At 43.5% G+C, this 26,698-nt stretch overlaps 2 protein-coding genes across 2 annotated transcripts in view; both read right to left on the reverse strand.

The window, feature by feature from the left end:
* Positions 1 to 13,223, reverse strand: part of trit1 (tRNA isopentenyltransferase 1) — a gene marked incomplete at its 5' end in the record, with an annotated part of 35,100 nt that extends 21,877 nt beyond the window's left edge. The window contains one exon of the mRNA XM_083926290.1: positions 13,065 to 13,223. Within this exon, the coding sequence (XP_083782416.1) occupies positions 13,065 to 13,223 (159 nt within the window). The remainder of the gene's footprint in view (positions 1 to 13,064) is intronic.
* Positions 13,224 to 14,019: 796 nt separating this feature from the next.
* On the reverse strand, positions 14,020 to 21,319 carry myclb (MYCL proto-oncogene, bHLH transcription factor b). Its single transcript, XM_083925035.1, has 3 exons — positions 21,118 to 21,319; positions 19,608 to 20,300; positions 14,020 to 17,246 (listed from the first exon to the last, which is right to left on the reverse strand). The coding sequence occupies exons 2-3, from the start codon at positions 20,254 to 20,256 to the stop codon at positions 16,456 to 16,458; spliced, it is 1,440 nt and encodes a 479-aa protein (XP_083781161.1). The 5' UTR covers positions 20,257 to 20,300; positions 21,118 to 21,319; the 3' UTR covers positions 14,020 to 16,455.
* Between the last annotated feature and the right edge of the window lie 5,379 nt (positions 21,320 to 26,698).

Here is a 26,698-nt window from a genome sequence, read left to right on the forward strand (position 1 = left end):
TCTCTGCAAAGCATATCTGTGTAGTCTACCATCAACCATTTAAACTATGTGTGTGTGGCTCAGAAAAATGGTGAATCAGCCTTGTTGATTGCCAGGAAAACTTTATGAAACGACCCTGAGTCAGAAACTTCACAAACAATTTTACCAGTAGGCTGAAACCTCTGGTTGGATTCATCCTTGAATGAGTGTGATGAAGCCCTGTATTGTTCACTAATTCAGAGTAGGAAAGTATAACCTTTAATCATGAGCAGTCAGCTGTGGCTATTGGGACTGCAGCACAGTTACGGTTATTTTTGCAGCATGAAAGAATGGACAAATGAAGTCACTCTTGACTTTAACTCATGAGCTTATTTTGCCCACTGTGAAAATGATGAAAAGACTTTATTTGGAATCTGTGCGGTTACGGAAGGCCAGCTGACACGAGTCATAAAGAAGGGAAGATGAGAGAGGTCAGCATGTACAAGTATGTTTCTTGGAAATTTGAAAGCACACCTGACTGCAAATTGAGTGCGTCGTGTGTGTGATAAGAATTGACCAGTTTGCCAAACCAAACAGTGGCCGTCCAATCATGCCTTAGCTACCATAACTAGGCCTGTCAAGCCTTGGAGTTGTCCACAGTAGCAACAGAGCATTAAGGATCTTTGAAACACAATGCATCAGCGGCACCACTGCCTTCCATTGTTTCCAATAGTAACAAAAACGCAATTGTGTTTGCAGAATTACGACCAAAACGGGTCTTCTTGGTAGTGATGTTACTTGCCATTGCGAAGTCCTCCCTTTGTTTAAAGGTAATGCTCTGTTATTGTTGTTTTCTTTCACGTTGTTTTCTGCACCGTCACTTCCTGGTTTATTCTTTTCCGGGTCAAAAGCCACTGCCGCGGAGTGCCGAGCATGCGCAGACGAGAAACCCGATAATGATCCAAGAACGCTGTTTACATGCATGAATAATGGGGGAACTGAAGTTCTCCAGGTCTAGTTAACCGGGGTATAAAAATCTGATTTTACCCAGGTTTACATGGTGTTTAAGAAACCGAGGTACGCCCTTGACTCGATTATTATCGTGTGTTTAAACTGCATGTAAACGCACTGACTGCTGATTGCTCCCTATGGCTTGGAATCTTACTTAACATGGCTGTACACCTTGTGCAGTCCACTTAGCAGGGATCTACAAGGCGATTGGAACACATCCAAAGGTTATTGTAGTTTTTACATGTTCCTTCCTGCCTTGTTTTACCTACTTTAGTACTGAGTTTAGTTTCAGTATTTTGTTTTTTTAGAAAGAAAATTCTGTTACAGTTTTTCTCTATTCATTTGGCCCAGACAGTGGAAAGACATTCGCTAGTGTGAACTGTCTTTTATTTTTATACATACGTGTATGTTATTTTGTCAAATGTAAGCGAGAACCAGACAATACATTTTTATTTTGTCTCTTTTTTTCATCTTAGGAAATATTTTGTGTTGCAAGGCATGCCCACATCCTCTCCAATACCTCCTAAGGTTGTTACCAAACATCTTCTAGTAGTCTTAAAATCTTACATTTCAAGGCAACAGCATTACAGATGGTTCAACCCAACATACATGCTTGGGCTGATCGATACAGCTGTGCAGGTTATTGATCTCATCCTTGGTGAAAGTGTGTGTGTGTGCGTGTGTGTTGTGTGTGTGTTGCGTGTACTTCACCAAATGTTCCTCAGCACCGCGGCAAGCCAAGAGTGGGGAGCAGGGCAGAACAACCCAGCCAGATAAATTATTCACGGCTTCTCTGCACGACACCACTGTCAGCCAAAGGAGGGATGGGTGCATGGATGGGTGGATGGACAGATGAAGAAGATGGAGAGCAAATGAAGGTTTGGAAGGTGTTGTTTTTGGAAAGAAAAAGAGTGTTGGAGAGGACGAGAGGGAGAAAAAGAGATGAACAGACAGGAGAGGAGAGACAGAAGAGCGCTGTGTACTTGTTACAGAGAACAGGATGCTCGGTGACAAATTTGCACACATTATCCAGCACCGCTCCTTTGGCATTACTGCTCTCTCTCTCACACACACACACACACAGATTGTACAGTGAAGACAGAATGACAGGTAGCAGAAGGATGGTGAGAAATTTATAGAAAGAGATGTTCGGAGATACGGGTTGCCATTGGTTTGTGTGTGTGTGAGGGAGAGAAGGAAATAGAGACACAGTGAGTAAGGGTCATCTGTGTGTATCATTTTGAGCCGCACACTTCTCAGATACACACACACACACACACACACACACACACACACACACACACACACACACACACACACACACACACACACACACACACACACACACACACACACACACACACACACACACACACACACACACACACACACACACACACACACACACACACACACACACACACACACACACACACACACACACACACACACACACACACACACACACACACACACACACACACACACACACACACACACACACGAGGTTCCATGACAACAGGGCAAACTCCATCTGGCGAAGAAGATTGTGTGATATACGGTAACTGACTAAATGGTCCTTTTTTTTCACTCCTCTCCTTTCATCTCCATCCTTTCTTCCACCTTTGGCAGCCCCTGGATTTCCCAAAACTGGCCTTTCTTTCTTTCCAGCAGTCGTGAAGTTTTCCTCTCTTCCATCTGCCCTCCTCCTCACAATCCCTCTCACTTTGTCCATTCGTACCTGCCAGCCTGAGAGAACCATAGCAAACGGTTACCTAACCACTCCTCACTGTACTTTTGTGTTCTCATGCAAGAGCTTGTGATTTTAATTTTGCCTTAACGAGGACAAAGAGACCCGAGAGTAAAAGCAGGCAGAAGAAGACCGGAGAGTAAACCAGAAAAATGAAAAGAGACACTTGAGTGGAAGATATGAGGAGAAAAATGCTTTGCGGGGGGAGCTGCATATGAGAGGGAAAAAAAATGACTCTCGGTCAGGGCAGTGGAAATGAGCTACACACTGCAGCGATGTTAAAGCTTAGACTCCGAAAGGAATCAAAGAAACAAATCAACATAAGCTTATCATGTTTACAAATGTCCTCCGGAAGAAAATGTCCCATTAAAAGGAGAATGAACGACTAACTGTCAAGCATCGTTTTGAGTAAGCATTTCAAAATAAAACGGGACATTTTTGTATCATCTTAGAAACAAAAAGATGATGAAAAGTAGCGGGACAATTGATTCATGCCCAGTTGTTATTTGCTTATCAGTTTTCTATTAATGATCAGTGTGGAAATGCCAGCGTGCGCAACATTTCTAACATAAATGATCCGGTCTTTATGCGTTGTGTCATTATCAATGAAAAAAAACTCAAGAAACAGTAAGGCCTGTTTTCTGGGAAGTTGAAGAGGAGATGTTTAAGAAACATTACGCTCGTCACATTCAGCTTTTCTTATTTCATAACTTATAATTCATGCCAGTGTTCTTCAATGCAAACCCATCTAATGTGGGTTCAGCGGCCTACTCCTTCCTGTCTTGCTTTTAAATGGATGTGAATGGATGTGACCATGTGGCTCCTTGTGTGCGAGTAAGGCAAGAATGGGTGTGTGTGTGTGTGTGTGTGTGTGTGTGTGTGTGTGTGTGTGTGTGTGTGTGTGTGTGTGTGTGTGTGTGGTGTGTGTGTGCGTGCGAGACAATGAGCTCAGTGTTCGAGCTCTGCAGAGCCTGCAGCCGGCCTGCCTGGCCAACCTTACGCCCTGCACGAGACAGCTGTTCCTCTGCCACATAAATAAGGGGGAGTGTGGCAAAATGAAAGAAAGAGGGCAAGAGAGACAGAGAGGGGTGAGGGAAAAAGAAGAAAGAGACAGAGAGAACAAACAGTCATTGAGACATGAAAAAGATTCAGAAAAAGCCAAACGCTGATAGAGGGATAAAGCAGACCTTTCAGAATAGGGTCAGACCAATGTGTCGTTTTTTCCAGTTTTGGTGTTTTATTAATGTACGTGCAAACTGCCAGAGACTTCCGACCACAGATGACCAGAACAGATCATGTTAAAGATCCAAAAAGATGGCTTTATTTTATTTCCCTTGCATAATTATTTGGGGGTGCACACGCAGATACTGACATAATTGAGCAGATCGAGTATCAGCAAGATGTCTCTGAACCACATCTAGTTTTTCACTCTGTTCCTTTAGCCTACTACCAGCACCTCTTAAGCTCAATAGTTAACACACGAGCATCTGGTTTGTCTGATCTATATACAAACTAAGGTGTAAAAACAATGTTTCTTTTGGCTACAATCCCGATGGTCATTTCACTTGATACATTTGACCTACATTTTTCTGGTAATTCATTAAATAACTCGTTTTGTATACTCCTGTGTGAATTTGATTCTTATCAAATGAAAACTACTCAGTATTAAGAGTATAGGAACGTTGTGTGTGAAAGAATCGCAAGGTAAAGCATCACCAAAATCACCTTTGTATATTGCCGTAATGCAGTTTCGCTGCGGTTTTTCAACGTCCCAGAGGAAATAATACAGAAAATGTGTATTTATATATACATACATAGATTTCTATGCCGTTTTGATCATATACATCATCATATTGCTCAGCCTTACCAAGAGAGGTTTACAGTTTTTAAATTTGGAGAAACAATGTATTACTGGTATCGGCATTGGAGTTTGAGGATCAGAATCAGTATTGGGTGAGAAAAAGTCAGTCAAAAATATCAGTGCAAAAGTAAGTACTTCACCAAAGACCTAATATGTGCCACAATTTTCATTTCATTCAGAAATGTGCCAAACACGTTGGAAGCTTTGATCAAAGACAATAGTGGTCTGCTGTCAGTCGACTCAGTACAGGGAGACATTCTGTCTACACTGTAACCCTGGACACTCTACACTGCCCTTTACATGTTCAACAGCCAAACTGGAAGCTGCACTGCTTTATTTTCATCTTTCCCTCCATTACACTTACCACAGAATACCCATCTACTTATCTTCTCTTTGTACCCCTGTTCTCCTTCCCCCTCGAATCACCATCTTCCAACAGTTCATCCCTCCATCTTCCTCTCCTCTCTCTGTGGGGAATGGCCCAGTAATGCCAGACTAATAAATCATTCATGGCGTTGCACCCCCCCCCCCTTCTTCCTCCTCCATCCTGTCATCCTCCTCTCCCTCCCCGCTTTACTGTAGGGGTGACCGCATCACCACACCCGCAGACTGCCTATATTTACACACACACACACACACACACACACAAGCACACAACAAGAATAAGAGTTAATCAGCCCTCTTTATTTGGCTCGCTCCTACACAAGCTTAAATTGCTTTAAAAAGATGCGTCATAAATCGGATGTGGGAGGCAGCATAGCCTGAATTACAATACAAACAGATACGTCAAAGCCCAGACAGGTCATAGCCACACCAGACAGATAGAGAGACAGTGGGAGAGGGTGAGAGAGAGAGAGAGAGAGAGAGAGAGAGAGAGAGAGAGAGAGAGAGAGAGAGAGAGGAAAAAAGGAGAAGGGATGACTGCAAGCAAATTAGAGGGATATAACACATAGTTGCACAGTATTTGAGTGTAGGATGTGTTAAAGACGTAGATAAGCAGTTGGTCTCAGTGTATGTGTGCAACAACCTCTGGGCAATAATGAGCAGAACTTCTGAAAGAATGAGCCCCACTCACAGCGGTTAAATCAGTTGGCTTCATGACCACTGCATTGCCAAATTTACGACTTAAAAGGAAGTAAGCCCTTGGCGTTTTCACAAAGAGGACCTCCTTCACTCCACTTTTATGGGACTTTAAGGGTCAAGATGACACAAGACGATGGCTTTCCTGCTGTTAGGGCCAATTTCTCACATTCAACACAAAACCACAAGCCTGACAAATTGTCTTCCTTTGTTGCAATTTTCACTGCTCATGTCGTGGTTGAGAGAATACAACCGCTCCTTCTTTTATATATGAAAAAAAGCAAAGGGTCACCAGCAATCAATACCTCCAACAGTCCCACGAGCTAAAGTAAGGGTGCATACATGTGCATGACCTGTTAAATTGCCCCTCGGGACCTCAGATGACCCTTCCGTATGATATGCCTCAGCCCCACCATAACTCAAACTACACCCTTTTTAGACACTGCAGTGAAACAATTCCTTTTGTGGCAACGATGTGTTATCAGTTAATGCAATGAATGATTGTGTGAGTGAGTAAGCAGAAGAAATCTGCTCATGCACAAAAACATTACGTTCACACACATTGTATGGGGGGTTGGAAAGTGTTGAATAATTCAAATCTGTCGTGAAGTATTAACAGAATCATGCTGGTGGTTTTGTGTGATTTAGACAATTTACTCATAATCTGAGTAGACTTTGCATTGCTAATGATCAATTTAGATGAATTACCTACCTTCAACTGTTTTCCATTTATTTTACAATTCAATGTAAAATCAAACAGAAGCCCCTTTTACGAATGCACTGCAAATCTGAAACTACCTAGACATTACCCGGCGGAGTCGCATGTGAAAACACAAATGTTCGTGTGAATGTTCACCATTCTTCTTCAACAGCATAGGTCTGGTCTGCAGAGCGCTCTGTGCAAGGTATCGCTTGACGCAGCAAAACTAAAAGCTGTAGTTATAAACTTGACAAAGGAAGAAGAAGAAGCAGAACCAAACCGTACCCTTCTGAAATAATCAATGAAGCTGCGGTTCCTGGTGCCCAAATGCAAGAACCCTCTCTCTTAATGGGGACGGGACACACCTGCCTAACCAAAAATTAAGCGGTTTGACTGCAGCAGAGGACAGCAGCTCTGCTACATTTATAGAATGTAATTCATATTTTCCTTTATTTAACTTTTATTCAACCCGCCCCCACTGCAATCCACTGTTAATCAGAATGTTATTATTTATGAGCCAACCCGCTCAATGCCCGTGGACATAACTGCAATCCGTGTATCACTAGTGACCATGGTGTAATCTGTGTCATGCCCTGCCTCCTGGACACTCTACCAAGGCGCCACCCCTTGCCTGAACCAAACAGAGTATTTCCAGTAAGTGAGAACGTTTCTGACACAGACAATCTCCTGTTGTGTGCTGCATGTGTGAAAGGGCAACTCCAGACAATGTCCACACCTGATTCATCTGACATTTTCCAGAGAACATGTGAGAAAACGGCTGAAGACCGTTTCTTAAACTCTTTCTTGCTGGTGCGTTCAAGTGTTAGTGAGAAACGAAAAGTATCTGAGACTCCTAAATCTAAAATGATTCACAATGTTACGCATATTTAATTGCTCAGAACCTTCAAATTAGTAAGTAAGTAACTTTGGCTGCATGTGTCAACACTGTGTCATAAAGTCCGAAAAGCGAGAGACAAGAGGATGAATAAAACACGGACAGTCTCCTCACTGGCAGTGGCCTAGCTCAGTAGCTGCCAATATCCGTAAAATGAAGAGTGAACTCCACAGTGTATCTCACTGATGTAATGTGCAGCAGAACATAAACAAGGTGGCGTTTGAACGATGATCACAGCTCTCCTCTGAGTAAACTGGTCTATTGTTTCAGTCGGAGCACTCCTCCTCACATGAATCACCTCTTGAAGTGCACTCACTCTATCCCCTTTACTGTCACAGCCCATGTCAAATGTTTCTTAATACCTATAATGCTGTGCAAAGTGGCACCGCCTGGAAAATGGTCCTCTCCCCTGAGGTGACACTTGATTAACAAATGTCTATCCATTACAGCTCATCAAAAGTCTGGTTCAACCAATTAAAGCATACAATTTGTGCAAGGAGTCAAGCAATCAGTGCAACAGGAACTTGTGACCTTGATGTGACACACTCATACATGGTGCACTTTGACTTTAAATGTTTCACTTGCTCTAATTTGTCAGTTGCCCATATTCACCCAGCAAAACAAAGCCAGAACTGTTCCATACACCACACGTATATATTTTAACTCTTACCAGAATTTTACAGTTTTCGCATGCAAACCTCCAACCCTTCACAAAAGGAAGCAACCCACACAAACCATATTATACATCCTAGACATTCATTTAACATCTCCCACCAAAGCAGCCCATGGATACAGGTTATCACTATCAAGACTGCTTTCCTGAACAAATAACTTTATCCAAGGACATTTGACATTATTGTACTACATTTTCAACCAATTCTAGAAATGAACACTGAGAAAACAAAGAATACAGAAAAAATCAAATAAATAGCGGTTCCTGCATTAGATGAATGCAGAAAGTATGTCCGACCCTCCTGGTCCAAACTAGCATCCCTGTTTCAGGTGAGTTTAAACAGCTAAAAATAAGCCTCTCAAGAGCTCTTTACTGCTACCTGTTTATCTTTAATGCTACTATTATGCTATTAACCAAAGGCTATTTTACAGTAAACAGCAAACTAAACAGAGACAATGGTAAAAGGCAATCTATTTTTTTTTTACTAAAACTGCACTTCCAGGAAAGGAACCTCTGGGAATTAAATGTAAAAAAGACCAAACAGTTTAGATTTAGTAACGCATACACTGTACTCTACTAGTGATTCAGTTCCAGATTCATGTAATAATTGGGAAAATGGTGCACAGAAACCAAAGACTTTAAATAACTGGCTCATTTGAGACTTTTCAGACTCACACCATGCCCACAGACATGAGCAGAGCTGATGGGTAGTGCGGGCTCTGGAACCTGAAGTCATACTGTACACGTACAGATTTTCCCAGAATCTCAACCTCTAAAGAGTGAGAGAACAGTGACGTTTTTGCTGGAAGCCTCTGAAGGGACCCCCGCTGATCTCCGGACCCCCACTTTGGGAACCACCGGTTTACACTATTTGGCAGTGCCTCGTTCACTGACAGTACAGCTGAATTCTTGTGTGTGTGCCATAGATAGCATGTTCATTTAATGAGTGAATAATATCCCCCTGCATGTCCAATGAACTGCGGGTTGAGGGCATGGGCCACAGGCAGGAGGGGTTGATAATAACACAATGGGAGTGTTAGGGAGTGTGGGAACCAATTCTCCCTGGGACAATAGACACTTCCCAGTGGCCACAGCGTGCCCATTCACTATCAGCTGCTGGGCCGGCGTAGCACGGCGCTGAATATGCACCAGCTCAGCACAATGCTGCTTTCTCCCAAACAAGACCAGACTGTTTCCTATCCCAAAGACAACACAGGCCAGCTCTAGCCTATACACAGCCTCATTCTCACATAAGCAGTCTCTTTCTCACTCAAACTATGTCTGCGTGTCTCTCTCGCTCTCTCTTGCTGTCACACACACCAACAGGAGGGTAGCAACAAGGCCAGGGATTGTGGAGATTTACCCAGTACCAGTTGACTGGAAGAGATGCTCCCTGCAGGGGGACACACTCTCAAGGACAATGCTCACTAAAGAAGAAGGGGGAAGAAAGATGGTGCTGAAACAGGAGCAAGGTGATGAAAGGGTGAACAAGATGTGATCAGGTGAATCCTGCACTCACTGCTGGACACTGCCTTTCTGATTTGGATGAGGTGGAGTTACTGTGTGTGTTTCATTTTTTGTGTGCGTGTGTGTCCACCCTGTGCTCTAATGTGACCCAGACTCAAACCTGTACCCAACCTTTTCCTTTGTGTGTGCACCCTTTGGTTGCTGCGGCAACGGAGCCTGAGAACCAAAAGGGAGGGCGGGGCTAAGACAGCGAAGAGACGCAAGCCTGAGAGTTTTTTTAAATGTCACTGCGGTGACACACACGCACGCACACATGCACGCACACATGCACGCACACATGCACGCACAGTATTACCCTGTGATTCAATTCAAGGCAGTCATCTGTCATCATACAGCTCCAAGATCTCACCCTTTATCATATAAACCTACTTCCAGCTGAATATTATTTTTTTTACCTTAACTCTAGCAGTAAGACACAGTGATGGAATAACCAATGAAAATAAGCATTAAAGTATTAAAGTTATACAGTATCAAAGCCAACTGTAACTGTATTTCATGTTGCTGTTATCTGCAGACCTGCCTGATAACATTCATCAAAGCACAATTTTTAGATTGAGTTACTAATTGCAATGTATTTTCTCACTTGAACAGTGATCATTTGTCCACAAACAAAATGAGATTGAAGACAAATTATAGGTGAAAAAGATTTATTTATTTAGTATCTACTAAGTATATTTTCTGCTATTTTCTCTTTTTTCCATCCATTCATCCATCTTTAACCACTTGTCCCTACCGGGGTTGCCGGAGCCGATCCCAGCTGACACCGGGTGTGAGGCGGAGTACACCCTGGACAGGATGCTGGTCAATCGCAGGGCAATTTAGAGTCATCAATTAACCTAACACCTGCATGTCTTTGGACTGTGGAAGGACGCCGGAGAGAACCCACACAGACCCAGGGAGAACATGCAAACTCCACACAGAAGGGCCCCAGCCCCTATTCTAACCAGGAACCCTTGTACTGTGAGACGACAGTGCTAACCACCACCCCACCGTGCTGCACTATTTTCTCTTTTTTGAATGAAATGATTATTATTTCTACAGTAGTGTGTTAACTGCAAAACAGTACATATTTTCCTTTCTTTCTAAAAGTGTAACTGAACATATATTTTGTTTTAAATAAAAAAGCAATAATTGAATTTGAAGAAAAAAACTAAGGATTTCCATGTTTTTTTAAGAAACATTTTCAGGCGGATCTCTGAGATCTCTGCACCTTCACAGAGTTCCTGCTGTCTAACCTTTCACAGGGACAGAGGTGGAAATTCTTTGGAGTCAACTACAGAAAACTGCCTCATATAAACACCGCTGCACATCGTAAACTCGTTGGCTCCTGCTCTCCTGTTGGCAAGCGGGGGTTGAGCTTCTCACTGTGGTGTCGGTTGACCTGTTTGTGTAGTTCATCACTCTTGTGAGATACTGTACGTGCACACCGTTTTTCTCTGCTCTGTTGTCTTCTCACCTTCAGCAGGAAGCCAAAAGGATGCCACACCTCCGATTTAAAGAGGCCCTATTATGCTAGTTTTCAGAGTCATATTTGTATTTTTTAGGTCAGCTACAATAGGTTTACATGCTTTGATCTTAACAAAAAAAAGACATTATATTTCTCATCTTGCCCATTGCTGCAGCACCAGAGTGAAAAGCTCAGTGTGCTCTGATTGGTCGGCTGGTCCGCTCTACTGTGATTGGTCAACCGTTTAGGCTGTCGGAAATGGTACGCCCCTTATCATATAGGGAAGCCCTATATCGAAGCTAGCCATATTAGCCGTGCAACATGCAAACGTCAGCTTTAACAGTTGAACCTCCAAAATAAACACCAAAACAGCACAAAAGTGACCAAACCTAGCTCCCAAGTAAGAAGTTTGGTCCCAGACAGCCAAAGTAACAGTTACAGTTACAGTTTAGAAAGTGACTGTGTCACATACAGTTACTGTACCCTTGTTTGGAAGTTTACAGTCATTGTGAGGACATTTCAGACAAAAATCCAAATAACGAAATCCTTAAATATAAAGTTAATCCACTGGTTCTCCACCTCCTCTGATGATCGGACTACATGAGGGCTATGCTGTTTGAGTGCATGCCTAACTAACTAGCAGGCGCGCACAGCCGGGCATTCTGGGACACAGCATGACATAAAAGTAGAACAGACGTTAACACAAAAATGCTATTGAAGCGTTTAGGCAGGTGAAAGAGAAGTGCTGTCTGAGGGAGACAACCATGGAGAAAACTCCATTTGGTGTGGAATATTGTTGTTGTTTTGTTTACTTACACCTTTTGCATGCACAAACTATATAACACACTAAAGGACAAGAAAAACCTGAAAAGCATAATAGGGCTGGTGCATCCACAATTTCTCTTAGTACATCATGATCTTCACCCGCCATCTTGGCACAGCTGTCTACTGATCTCTTCTGAGTTCACAGTACGAACTTGCATGATGATGTCACACCAAATTAAATTGTCACAATGTTTCATATAAACGGTTTACCCCTAATAAACATGCTCGCTGTCATTAATTTAGATACTAAAACCTTGCATCTTCAGATCACACAAGCCGAAAATATTATAATATATCTTATTATAACTATAGCCTAGTCCCATCTGTTGTTGACAAGATTTTAAAGTCTTCGCCATAACCAAGAGAGTGCAGAAGACAAGGGAGAAGAACAGCTGTCATAAATAAACTGATACGAGTTGTTTTGTCTTAATGTCTCCTTCCTTTGTGTATGTGTGTTGAGGTGCCATAGAAATACTGTTAAAGTATAAAAGCACCTAATCCACAGAGAAATGCACGCAGTCCGTATTCAGAAACTGTGTCTTTAAACGAGCCATCAGGACTTCTGTACAGTTGTGATGTCACAGCTATAATATAGGTGAAAGGGGCTGCTACAGTGCTGTTAGACATTCCTCGGCTGCATGGATGGTGCAGAGATGCCCTTAGCTCAGACGCATAAGACCCGGAAACACTGACCAATCAGAGCAGACTGGGCTTTTTCACGAGGGGCTCTTAAAGAGACAGGCGCTTAAACGGAGCCTTTAAGACAGAGGGTGAATACAGGTATATCCAGGCAGACAGAACGTGAAAAATAATGTGTTACATTAAAGCATCTAAACATGTTCCAGCAGAAACGCCGAATGCAAGTATGAACGTGAAAAAGAGCAGGATATGTCCTCTTTAAAGCATTAACCTCTGGAGAAAGACAGGCAGAGGATGTGTGTGAGACGTGTCGTGTTGTCTCCAGCTGCTGCGGCGGACCTGAGGTAGGTTTAATGCTGGGTACGAGTAGGAGGAGACATGTAACTAATTACTGTATAGGCATTGTCGCATTATAATGATAACTTAGTGCCATTTTTACATGCTGACTTGCGATTAAGCTAACGCCTGCTATCTCGCGCATTAGCATTTAGCTGAATACAAACCCGTCCTTCAGGAGCACACAGTTAGATGACAACCGGATAGCTTATATTCGGGTCTGCAATCATTTGACTAGGCAGCATATGTTTTATTCCGTTTCTTATTATCATTATGATTATTTCAATCTTGTCGTCACGAGCATTATGGCTGCCATATCAAGGACTCCCCTGCGCATTCCCTCGTGTTAACAGTCGGCCTACCTGCATGGAGTCGGCGCTGATTATTTCCCCCTGAAGCCTTCTTCCGAGCTCGATCGCCAGCTTCGACTTCCCGGTGCCGGTAGCTCCCAAAATCACCACTAAAGACGGGACCATCGCTCTCCGTAAGGCACACTGCACGCTACCAGCGGACGCCGCCATGATGCTGCTTCCTCAGCACCCAGCTGACGGGAGCGCACATGCGCAGTGGGCATGGAGAGGAGAGGTGGGCTCTGTTACTAGGAAACAGGCAGCCGTTACTGTGGTAACATGATGAATGAGGGATAATATGGAGCGTCTAAAGGGACTAAATAAATACCATTATGTTTAAATTTGACTGATGTAAATGAAACGATCTGATTGGTTCCTACAGCGTCACGTGTTAATAAAATGGATTAAAACCAATCCAGTTTAAAAAAAAAAAAAGGAAATAAGGTGTCTGAACAGATTTTTTTATTTGTGAAGAAATCAGATTTATGACGTATATGAAATGCATTTGCATCGAGGGTTGCAGCATTGGTAATTGTTTCTATGGAAACTGTCAGACCTCTGCAGCAGTGAGCAATGGTGCTTGTTGCCACAGCAAAGATGCCAGGATCAGTTACCTTGGAGACTGCTCAGAACAAATGGCAGATGGGGAGAGGAAGATGTGTTCACTCATACAGGTGGTTTTAATGGAAAATACAATAATACTCTGATCCAGTTCATAATACCGCGCTGGATTTAACTGTAGCTACGTCCAGCTAATATGAACGAAATGCATAGTGTGTTTTGTGTGTGAAAGAGACAAAAAGAAAAGGCAAACAGGTCATTTATGATGTCAAACCATGAATTTATTATTTTTCTGACTTACTCTTCATACATAGAGGCTTATGAGGTACAGAAAAAACAAAGTGCTGAAACAAGGCTTCAAAATCACCATAGTTAAATTCCCAAAGTAAGTAAGCAACGTCCACTGCTAACGTTACAGTGCCGACAGCAGACCAGTGACCAATACAAGTCAAACAAAAGAAAATAAAACAACAAAGGGGGCAAACCACTGCTGTGGGTGAATCTTGAGAGAAAAAAAGAACAGGGCTAATGGTGGTTTGTGCTGAATAAATAAGCAGAAAATAATGCAGCTAGGGAACATTAATGATATCTTTGTTCAAAACATCATGGTTCCCCTGATCGAATGCTCCGTGTGTGTGTGTGTGTATGTATGTATGTATGTATGTGTGTGTATGTGTGTGTGTGTGTGTGTGTGTGTGTGTGTCTAGTGTAATGTTACAGCATATTATAGCAGGGGGTGTTTTCCTCAAGCACAGCCTATGGCCCTATCACAAGAGCTACGGGCTACGTGGGAGTTTCCTGAGTGCTGGTAAGAGCAGAGCATGCCACCTGTGACCGAGTCATTTACAGTACTAGTTTCAGGGCTACAGTGTTCTCTATTGCATGGCTTAAGGGAACAATAGTGAACCTCGGGCTTGGAAAAAAAAAAAGCAGAGAGAAAGCACTAACATTAAGGTCACCAAAGGCTACACACAGCCAGGAGTTTAAATAGGTAGATCCTCTTAAGTCCCCCCTCCTTACACCACCATCCGCACCAGATTTAAGAGTGCTACAGCTACAGTGATTGGATTGAATACAGGAGCATTCAGGTGCTTTCCACCCCAGAGAGAAAGCACACCACACGTGCCAATCTTCAGCACATAACCACAAATAAAAGCCCTGCCAGCTACAATAACAAAAACAGTCATTAGCTCACACTGAAACACAACTCTGTAGGAAAATATAGTATAAAACTTTTGTCAACTTGTGACTTGTACAAACAAAAGAAACCCAAGAGACCAAATGAACAGTAAAAGAAAACAAGTAGGCAAAAAATAAAAATGTGGTGACAAAGTGTCTCGTGTAATCAATGTCCAGTAAGTGTTTTATTTTGACTCTTTTATAATTATTTTATTAACAAAAATAGAAGCTTTGAGTTATCTTTGAAAAGCCAGCAAGCTTGGCCCAGGTTTAGGACACAGGGCCGAACTAAAAACTAGGATGTAGAGTAGTAGACAGCTCTGGTTTTGGTTTGGAAGGGACTGTACAGTAAAGGTACTATATACATAACATCCAACAGGATAGTCTACGTACATTGAAAGGCTTCTATAGGCATTACCTCAAATGCAAAACAATTTACAAATATATCAGACAGCAAGATGAGAGAAATTTACAGTTGGACCTCAGTGGGCTTCATCTCAAAGCAAATGGTTGGCATTTTTAATGTTGCCTATACAGATTCAATTAAAGCCATTCTCTTACATTTTCTTTTGATTGATCATTTCAAGCCGGCATTCACCTTTGGCTGGTCTCCATGGCACAACAATAATAATAATAGAGTGAAATCTCAATAAAGATCTTCAACGTGTTTTTGCAGATATTAATTGAAAAACAGGCTAAATCTCAGACAACGCCTGTATGTATGGCAACACATTTTCTCCAAATAATGCTATAAAACTGGTCATTACTGCGCATGGTGCTGCTGTTGCAACATTTATGATGCAAGAAGAAAAACACTGAATGGAAACCTGCGGGCACAGCAGTTAGGACTTAACCTGAGCTATTCCAGCAGTGCAGAACATATTGTATCCAGTTGTCAAAGCACAGCTCAGTACAGTCCCACTACAGCCCCACCTGCATTCCCATGATCAGCGAGCACAAGCTAGAAACTTCAACTGTGTGAAGAAAACAAGGAGAAAGCAGGGAAGAGGAAATATGTTATGGAGAATGAGAGGAGAAAGGAAAGAGAAAACAGAGCAAAAACTAAGGCACAACTTGATAACAAACATGTGCAAGTTGTATGCCAAGCGCTAAGGAGAAGGGAACTGTAAAAACACAAAATTTGAAGGGGAGACTACAGAGAAACGTTAGACTGATGAGAGAGAAAGGAGCCAACGCTGCAGTGGCAGCACACCAAGCCCTATCAAAATCAAGGAAACGTCTGAACGGACCATGCAGCAGGTAGACAGCGCGGTCGTAGCAGTTTATCAACTAGAAGCTGCTGCATTCACAGAAAGCCTTCCTGTAGCAAGCAGCAGTTTTGAACATTTTTCAGCAAGGGGAATTACAATAATTTGACAAACCCATATTGAGTAACCATGGACTTAATCTGCTCTTTAAGGTAAGGGCAGATTAAAGATCAGTCCCTAGCTTGCTGTCCTGACTGGCTTACGGCCTTGTCAATCACTCAGAAGCTAATGTGCAAACCACAAAAATAGAAAAAACAAAACAAAACAAAAATCCACCCGCACTACTCCAACATGACCAATTCAAAGTGAACATTAGTGTCTTTTCTCCTTCATGTAGTTCAGTTCTGTGAGTGTACGTGTGTGGTGATGGCAGACCCACACCCCCAGTCAGATGCTCAGGAGCGTTTGAGCAGCGCCAGCCTCTGAAGCAGCTGCAGCTGTCTGCTTTTCAGCTGCTTCCTCTCCTGAGCCTTCTGCCTCTCGCTGATGTGCAGCTGCTGCAGGTACTCCGTGGCGCGTGTCAGGATCGCTACCTTTGGCGTCTTGGGGCAGTCCGCTAAGCCCGGGATCACGTCCCGCAGCGAGAGGAAACGCGAGCGCAGGTCGTTCCTTCGCTTGCGCTCCAGGAAGTTGTGCGCCTTGCGTTTGTCTGTGTCCTCGCAGTCGGAGGACTGGGGGCTGGAGAAGTGACAGAAGGAGTGGGGCTTTGAGGGAGAGCTTTGGGAGTGGGAGGAGGATGATGATGAGGAGGAGGAGGAGGAGGGGGGAGGAGACGAAGGCGATGTGGAGGAGGTAGGAGAGCAGGCTCTGAGGTTAGGCGACTCGGACCGGACTCCTGCCACGATCACATGAGACTTCCTGTCTAAGTTCAGAGGGGTGTGGCCGGCCCGGGGCTGGTGGTATTGAGAGTTCTGGTGTGGCTGGGAGGACGCCTCCTGCCGGACCCTCTTCCGTGGGGGTTCAACAGGCGGAGGAATCGTGTCCGGGGAGGGAGCGGCATAGTTGTGCTGCTGTTGATGGATGGAGATGTGGAAACGCTTCATGCCGGGGTCCAGGGGGTCCGCTCGCACCGTTATGGTCACTGGTTTGCGAGTGTTGACCAGTCGGCGAGGTTTGCGTTGCTGCTTGTGCTCCACCGTCACCACGTCGATCTCTTCTTCGTCCTCATCATTGTCGTCTTCATCATCTGAAAGGGCAAGAGAATGTATTCAATTATGTGTTTGATGAGACAGAATACCATGTGATGACTGCAGGTGACAGCTGAAGTCACCCGGCCTCCTGCCTCCTTAAAGGGATAGTTGGGATTTTTTGAAGTGGGGTTGTATGAGGTACTTGTCCATAGTCAGTGTATTACCAACAGTAGATTGTGGTCAATACGCCCCCAGTTTGGAGAAGCAGGCAGGCGTGGAAGCTAAGCAATGTACTGCTGTGGATGGGGGTAGCAGCTAAACATATTTTAGCCACCAAAAGAAAAAAAAAAAAAAAAAAAAATTAAACCTAAATCCATTTCAGTTTAAGTGTACATTATATTTCACTGCTTTACCTTGCAATTATACAGCCCTGTTTAGGTTTACACAAGGGGAACTGAAGCTGAACAGGACACCGGAGTTGCTGGTCTATCACCGCCTCGGTCAGTTATTTATTTCGTTTTTATGGTGTGACGCTTGTGTTTAAATGGGTTAGGAACTTACAAAACTACTACAGTAACTCCTGTGTTCTGTGAGGTAAAATTACTCTTTATGTCAATGGAGTCTGGTGGCTTTGACGAGAGCATAGAACAGCTTCAGTTACCCCTGCGTAAATGAACACCAAATGTATAAATATCCTAAATATAACGTTAACTTAAACTGATTTTGATTGCTTAGCTTCCACAGCTGCCCTCCTGTTCCCTACCTGGGGCGTGCCGATCGTCATCTACTGTAGATAATACACTGACTAAGTACCTAATACAACACCACTTCAAAAAAAAAAAAAAAAAAATCAAAACTATCCCTTTAAACCGATTAAATGCTTCTGTAAAAGAATTAACTGCACACATCCTCATAAAATCTACATAATATCACACGCGTGTGTGCGCACACACATATTGATGATCACTGCATTTCCTCTCTTCACACATGTGGGGAGGGTGTGGATGAGTGGTTAGGTTAAGAAGCACTCAGGTGCAAATCAACAACTCTTCTTGTGAAAAATCAACCCACTAATATTCAACCCTGCGCACGTTTGAAACCATTTGCTGCTCCACTTATTAGAGTGGAAACAGGGTGTTAAACACGGAGGGAAGGTCTTATCGACTTCATTCTCGCCGACTGACAAGACTCCTGGGAGATTCTTTATACTCTTGTAAATTGAAACACACTTTTAAAGTAATTGCACCTCTGTGGATTTGACTGCTCAGAAAGAAGTAATCTCTCTAAGAATAACACAGTAAAGAGGGGATGAACAAAGAGATTTGGAGGGAGAGGTGCCTGCCCATTATTTACAACAGCTTTTATATGACAAAAGGGTGTCATCTTATATTACAAATGGATAGGATTGATTCTCGTGTGGAGCCCTATAATGGCTCTTTATTGGAGCTTGAGCATACGCGTATATCCAATGATTGCTCATTCTCCCCCTCTTTGAGCGCATTACATCCCCTGAAATGGTGTGAAATAGTGCCTCAACCTCACGTCAAAGAATTGTGCACGCCTTGCCGACCTCCTGAACGGCTAATCCCGCTCTATTCACAGCTCAGGCTGGCTCGGACCAAATCCACCCACTGACACAATTGGCGCTGCAGCCTGTTGAGTGGAGGAATGCAGCAACAAGTTCCCTTTGTGACATTCCACACACCATTATGCATGGTCCAAGCTCAACATCACATGGCCGCCTACATACCAATCTCAAATCATATGGGTTCACCAAGTGGAAATAGAAAAAGATTGGTTCTGGAAAGATTTTGGCTAGACATGACTAGAAAACAGGGTTGATTGTCCTTGCCCTACGTGTTACATAAAGTTCTAACAATGATGAGTATTGAATTCATGTCAAATGTGAACCCAGGGAGTGTGGAGAGGATATTGTTATCATAAGTCAGACTGGAGGAACAGGGGAGAGGTAGCAGCTGGTCTGCTGGAGCCCGGCCAAGCAGCAGATGTTTCAATGGGCGTGTCTCTCTCAGGGCTTGAAGCATGTGTTGCATGCACCAAGGTAACGCAATGCAGTCATCATGAGCCATGCCAACCCTTATCGCCAGATAATGGCTAATCACAGCTAAACATTTGCTAAATGAAAGAGAAAAGCATGACATTTGGGGTCAAATACAGTCATAAATCAACATAATGTTGACAGGCAAGTAGAGAGAAAATACAGAGGGGATATTTTGAGGGGGGGTAAATGAAGATTATTGAAATACCGTGATTGTGGTGATCAAATTGCCTTAATGAGTATTACACATATATATGGGATGAAACAACCATAAATCTCACTTCCCCAAAGACAAACTGGAGGAGCCAGTATAGTAACATCATTCTCTTGTATGTTGCATATTCCATCTGTTACTGACCTGATGAGTCGGTGTGAGACTCCGAACCAGAGGACACTTGTTTCTTGCATCCACCGGTTAAAGGGAAAGTGAGCACTGCAGCCGGGTCCACACAGTCCGCCGCTAGTCCGCCGAGGGCTGATGCGTCAGCGGGGGCATACTGCGTCCTCCCCGGGGATGTCACAGCGGAGCCGGCTGCGATTTTGGCAGGGGCCCCCGTCCCGGGATGGGAGGCGCATCGCTCCCCTACAACTCTCTCCAGCTGCTGTCCGGCAGAGAAGCCACTCCACATGCAGTCCTGGATGATGATGGAGCTCAGGTTCCCGAAGGAGTCATTGGCCGCTGTCAGCTTGCAGGGCAGGTCCTGCTGCTGCTGCTGCTGTTGCTGCTCATCCTCCTGCCCTAAGAACTGAGAGACCCACTCCAGCTTGTCCCCCAGAGACGGGTACAACAGTCCGACCCTGCCAGAGTCTTCCACCGCCCGGATAGGGGACATGGGCGGGGTCGGTACGAGCTCGAATTTCTTCCATATGTCCTCGCTGGGCGCTGTAGACTTGAAGAAATCCTCGTCCGGGTCGTGGTGGTCGTCGTAAAAATAATGTTGGTAGTGGTCGAGGTGGTCCATGTCCCAGTTTTCATAACGAGGCGCGGTGGAACTAATGCCCGGCATGGGGGCTGCAGGCTGGGGGGCGAATCACTCCCTGTTCCCTCGGTCTGCAGAGAGCCAACAGTTGGATCACAATTAAGCCTTATCCTCATCAAAATAATCACACCCCAGTCCGCAGACATGTGGCCCTCTGGGGGGGATGGGTTGAATTTGTGGCTATGCATATTGGATACATCACACTGGTTAACTTCTGTTGTATGTTACAGCTCATATTATCCTAACTAAGAGAGAGAAATCACCCACTGAGGTGTAACACGTAAACTAAGTGAATTAGAACATGGTGTACCAATTAAGACTACAACGGAGCCCTTATAAGGTCAATGAGAACCAGACACACATTGGGGGAAAATGGTGACTTTTTTTTCTTTTTAAGTTTAGATTCAAAGTAGGATACGTATGCTGAAATGCTGCAAAGTTAAAAGTTAAACTACTCCGTGTTGCTGCTGAGAAGTTCAAGTTTCGCAACAGTGTTTCATTACATAACACTGCCTCAGTAGTATACTGTGACACAGAGAGTCGAGGAGGGCTGGGGTTTCTATAGATTGCTTAAATTAGACAGAAATAGATTAATTGGATAGACAGGTGCTCGATCTGCCCGCATATTAACCTGCTCGGGCGGACCCGTCGGTTATGTCAGGGATTTTTTGGGCTGCGCATCGGTTCAACTCGTTATCAAGCTCAAAGAATTCAGCTGCGACTGTAAAGCGCCGATCAGTCAATTAAACAGCAGGCGCGCCGGGGAACTGCAAACACTAAACTTCAAGCGGCTCAATTTCTTGTCAGAAACCTCCAATCGTGTGCCTGTGTTAACACCTTCCATTGAGATAAGTTGCCGTTAGAAATAATTAAAAAAAAGACTTTTACCTGGTGTTGAGAGTGGAAAACCTGCCTGCGTCTTCATAGATCCGCCGTGCGCAATATAAGTGTCCCAAAACAGCGGCAGCCACAATGATTCCTTACGTGTAATCTGACTCAGTGTGAGTTGTTCCGCTGAGTGTCTTTTTCCCGGTTGTAAACAGTCGTTGAGGTAAGTGAGTGCGTTTGGTCGCAGTCCCAGCGCGCACAGGGCTGGATAGGCTTTGGCTGTGGTCACTTTCTTTGCCGACTACTGCACTATGATCCGGGGGAAGGAGAGTTGGCTATTATGCATAAAAGGCGGGTCGTAGTAGGGGAGCCACGCCTGCCGTTTAAAGGTGCAGCGCATGATGCTCTGCAGAGGGAATCTTATGAGAGCCGATTATGACACTCTCATGCTCTTGTAATCGTTACGCAAACACAAAAAGAAGTTGTGCATGTGTGTGAGAGTGCAAACGCACATGTAACTGTGTTTTATCATCATGCTCCCAAAAAAAGGCTGTAACAAGCAGGGCCTCTATATAGGCATCATACATTTTTATATTCCATTGTTGCGCCATTGTCATTTTTATACCACAATTTTTTACAACTTTTATTCCTCTGTCTTTTTATTGGATATATTGTTCCACTTATTAACATTTTAGTTCTCTGTTATGGTTTGTTTTTAATGCCGTACTGTAAAAGCACTTGAACATTGATGAATTATTGGACGGGCCTAGCGGGCACAGGCCCAGGAGCCCAAAGTGTCAGGAGCCCCCTCTGTCCTTCACCTGCAAAATGTCTCATGAAGGGATATGAACCAACTAACAAAATGAGCCAAAGATGCTCACAAACAAGCATTAAAGGACTATGGGATGCAAAGCAACCACAAAGAGACAAAAAACAACCACAAAGAGACAAAAAACAACCACAAAGAGACAAAGAACAACCACAAAGAGATACAAAATCCTCACAAAGACACGCTGAACAACCACAAAGAGACACAAAACAATACAACCCCAATTCACGTGAATTTGGGATATTGTGTAAAACATAATACAATGATTTGCAAATCCTTTTCAGCCTATATTCAATTGAATATACTACAAAGACAAGACATTACCGTTTAAACTGATACACTTGCAAATATTCACTCATTTTGAATTTGATGCCTGCAACACGTTCCAAAAAAGCTGGGACAGGGGCGTGTTTACCACTATTTTACATCGCCTTTCCTTTTAACAACACTCAATAAGCGTTTGGGAACAAAGGACACTCGTGGTTATACCGAGCAGATGCAAAACAACCACAACGAGACACAAAATCACCACAAAGGAACAGAAAACAACAACACAAAACGGTAAAAGCATCACAAATTGTGCGTGTCTCAGTCCTTTGTAGAAGAGGTGGGGCCATTTGCATGTAGGGGACCATTGTCTTATAATCCGCCAATAACTTTGAGCAGCACTTCATGTATGAAAGATGGTATACAAATAAAGTTAATATTTTTATTATCAATATTATTACTATCATTATTATTATTACTATCATTACCTCTACAACATGGGGAGGTAAGTGTGTGTGTGTGTGTGTGTGTGTGTGTGTGTGTATGTGTGTGTGTGTGTGTGTGTGTGAGACACGGTCACAGGGATTTCATGAGAACATATGGCTGCAGTATCTGATGACACCCATGCATCTCAGCCTCTGTAATCAATATCAACCTTATGATGTCGATCCCACCCTCTGAGAGAGTCAATATGAAGCAATGCTCTACGTCTGCCATGTCATGCGCATGTCACCTCAACAGCTGCACACACACACACACACACACACACACACACACACACACACACAGATGCAGTTGCACACCAAAACAACTGCTGACTCTTGTTTTTCTTGCCACACGAAACCCTCTCTTTCTTGCCTTTTTTTTCCAGCCATGAAACCATGCCGCAGTAAACTTTGGCACACTCGCTCTTGAGGATGGTGAATGAGAAACATCGTTGCTCCTCTGAAGTTCCCCCTCCAGCTCGGCGGCAAAGCAGACAGCGTGAAATCCTTGTCTGTCCACCTCATCTTCCCATCAAACTCAGACACCCACCTCCTCCTCCTCTTTCCCTCAAACACCATCTTCTGTCACTCATCCTCTATTCTTCTATCCTCAGTTTTACTCTTGCCTTCTTTCCCTCCCACTCTCCCAGCACCCCTCTTGCGCTTTTATCCTCAGTCGCCCCTGATCAAAAAGATCTTGACCCTACATGAAACGAGGAGACTTTAGAGGGTTATAGCCCCATTTCCCAGGAGAGAGCCTACAAAGACACACAACTAACAGACTGGAGAAACAGAAGCGGCAATCTTTCAATTTCCCCATCTGTATCATTTTCTCTCTCTTAGCTCGTCCTACGTCTGATCTCTCTTTCTCTCTGCGCTTTTATCTCCTTCCCCTCTGTCTTCTGCCTTGTTACATACTTTGAAATGCTTAATCTGACTCCCCGCTTTGAATTAATCATCAAAAGTGAATGGGTGCAAGGACCTTCTCCTTCAAATGAAAAGAAAAGAAATGCCTTTTTAGATAAAATAAGTGAGTTCAGCCCTCATAAGGAGCCCAGACTCTTTAAATCATTTATTTGTACAAAAAAATATGCACTTTCCGATTAAAAGGCAACATTTCATTGATATTTAAATGTTATTCTGGAAAATGTTGTTTCCGTGCAGATCCTTACGTGGATGTGTTGTGGTGGGGCTTAGAGGGAAAATGCTCATTTACAGGGATCCCCCTATGGATTAGGGATCCTTATTTGCATGAAAACAGGAGGGGTACCTTGTGATGTGCGCTCAATCGCTGTTCTGTTTCCCTCTGTTTCTCTTCTCTGAAAAACACCCATACAGTACAGACATGCCAGAGACAGTCTCATAGGATTAGTGAAACATTATCACCCATGAGGTACCAATTAGGTGCTATCTGCTCCCAGAATAGAGAAGCCGATGATGTTGATTTGCACTATGCATATTAATATGTAACAATATACTGTTGGTGTGCAGCAACTTAAAGAAAAAACTCTTAAAAACCCTGACATAATTCAACATTTTGGGAAATATGAGTATTCGCTTTCTGAATGAGTTAGATGAGAAGATTGATACCACTCATGTCTGCTGGGTAAACATGAAGCCACTGCAGCCTGTTAGCTTAGCTTAGCACAAAGACGGAAAGAATGGGAAAATAACACAAACAGCAAGCCTTTAAAAGAAATCGAGCTACCAGCACCTCTAAATTCCCCTAATTAACACGCTCAGGCTGTTCCTAGTCACTGTTCATACTTGTACGTACAAAAATGTATGCACTCCTGTATTTGTATAATCGTGAGCCAGGCAAGCCTCTAAAGATGAAGTCGGTAACAACGTATAAAGAAGGGAATAGGTCAGTCTATCAAACAAACACACCAAAACAACTGTTGTTCATGTCCAGTGTGAAAGCAAAAGTCAGCGTTGACCTATTTTAACTTATTTATGTATACGTACTTAACTAATGCCAAATACGTACATTACGTAACATACAGTACATACTTATTGTAACCCAAAATAACCCACAATCCTTCCCTGAACCCAACCAACCAACTGCAGGGGTGTCCACTTGTGTTGTTGGACATTCATGGGATAAATTGTGCTTAACCTTTTGTAAGTTATCATATAAATTATATCTCTTTTGTTAAATCGAGGCAAAAACTGAAGCATTAAAACAAGGTTGTGGTTTACGTGAGGTTTTGGAAACAATCCTTCTTATCTCATCTCTATCAGGACTGCATTCAGACCAACCTTAGCACAGCGTGAAAAAAACGCAGCACTCTGATCCATTTCGGCGGAAAAGTGGGAGTGCCGATGCAATACAGCCAGAAACCTGCAACGCCTTTCTACTGTCTCATCTCATCTTCAGCCTCTTATCCGGGGTCGGGTCTCTGGGGCAGCAGCTTTAGCAGGGGACCCCAAACTTCCCTTTCCCGGGCCACATTAACCAGCTCTAACTGGGGGACCCCGAGGCGTTCCCAGGCCAGTGTGGAGATCTAATCTCTCCACCTAGTCCTGGGTCTTCCCCGAGGCCTCCTCCCAGCTGGACGTGCCTGGAACACCTCCCTAGGAAGGCGCCCATGGGGCATCCTTACTAGATGCCAGAACCACCTCAACTACTGTTTACCTTGTAATTTTTGCAACAAAAAACTTTCTAGAATTGTAAACTCTTGTCTCATAGTAGGTAATATAAGCCGCTTTGCAGTGTTTTGCCGCTTAATAAGCCATCATATTCATGGATCTGTTACTCCAACTGGACTACACACACTACACACGCACCAGTTTTCAGTTGTGAAGAAAGCACATAAGTGTAGTTCCCAAAATGCCAAACTATTCCTTTAACAGACAGCAGCAGGGATAAAACTTCCCTTCATTGCCCATTATTTTTCACAAATCTCATTTCCAGAAATCTCAGGGGATGCAGCTCAGTTTGTCAGTGGAAATTTGGTCTCAAAGATTAAAAACGATAACACCCACATACAACAGTTTCTGTTTTCCTTCCGTACTTCCCCTGCAGCTTTTTAAAAAAAACATACTCTGCATAGAATTGTGTTTCATCGTAATGTAACGTAGAGGCATCCAATTATTACATTAGATTAGATCAAATGAAGCTGTAATGATCCTCATGGGGTCGTCACAGCGCCAGCAAAATGCAGATTATGATAAATGACTTTAATACACAGAACACTGCAGATGATGAAAACAATCACACTTTTTATGTAAAGAGAAAGAAAAGTAATACCATAGTATGATCATTCTAATAATAATCCATCTTCCTGGGTCACCCTTCATGTCACTCCTCCAACTGCCCCCGCTCCGCCCGACTCTGACCTTCCAGACTGATCAATGAACACCTAGTCTGGGACCCACCCATCAGTGTGTTTGTGGTGTCTGGGCCGCCACAGGTTGGCTTCATGTAATCTGGGAGACTGGAGAGGAAAAGTGACAGCTGCTACCCACTGGATGGTGTGACCTCCTACTGACACGCAAACCACACACACATGGTAAGGGAGAGGATTGCCTTTCAGGCCAGATGCTCATCATAACATCACACTATTGCACACTGAGCTGCACACACACACACACACACACGCACGCACGCACGCACACACACACACACACACACACACACACACAATTTCTATTTCTCTGTCTAACCCTCCACCTCATCCCATGCTACTTTTTTAAAGGGTCACTTATTTTTTATTTACACGATTGACCGACTTCGCCATAACCTCGGTTACATAACGTCACAATTTCATAACCGTAAAACATTTCATATTGTGACATCTCACTTTCATATTTGATCAGCACCGCCTAGTTCCTAAGTTTAATCTGAGTTTTATGAGCCTGATAAGATGCGCTGGACGGAGAATACCAGCTACAATCATTAACTACATAAACATCCGATTATTTACACTATCACTACACTATTGATTTTTTTTTTTTTTTTTGCTGCAGCTGCTGCTGCTTCCGTCCTCAACAGCTTCTGTGTCTTTTCCAAACTGATGTGATAACCTCATCTACTGTAGTTAATACACTAAATATC

The sequence above is a fragment of the Echiichthys vipera genome (genome assembly GCF_963691815.1).
Source record: "Echiichthys vipera genome assembly, chromosome: 13".
Classification (NCBI taxonomy): Eukaryota; Metazoa; Chordata; class Actinopteri; order Perciformes; family Trachinidae; genus Echiichthys; species Echiichthys vipera.

Bases quoted from the DNA above. Each gene is read 5' to 3' on its own strand.
- myclb (XM_083925035.1), bottom strand. From the start codon at position 20,256: ATGCCGGGCATTAGTTCCACCGCGCCTCGTTATGAAAACTGGGACATG. The intron at 17,247-19,607 runs GTCAGTAACAGA...TTGCCCTTTCAG, and splicing joins GTCTCACACCGACTCATCAG to ATGATGAAGACGACAATGAT.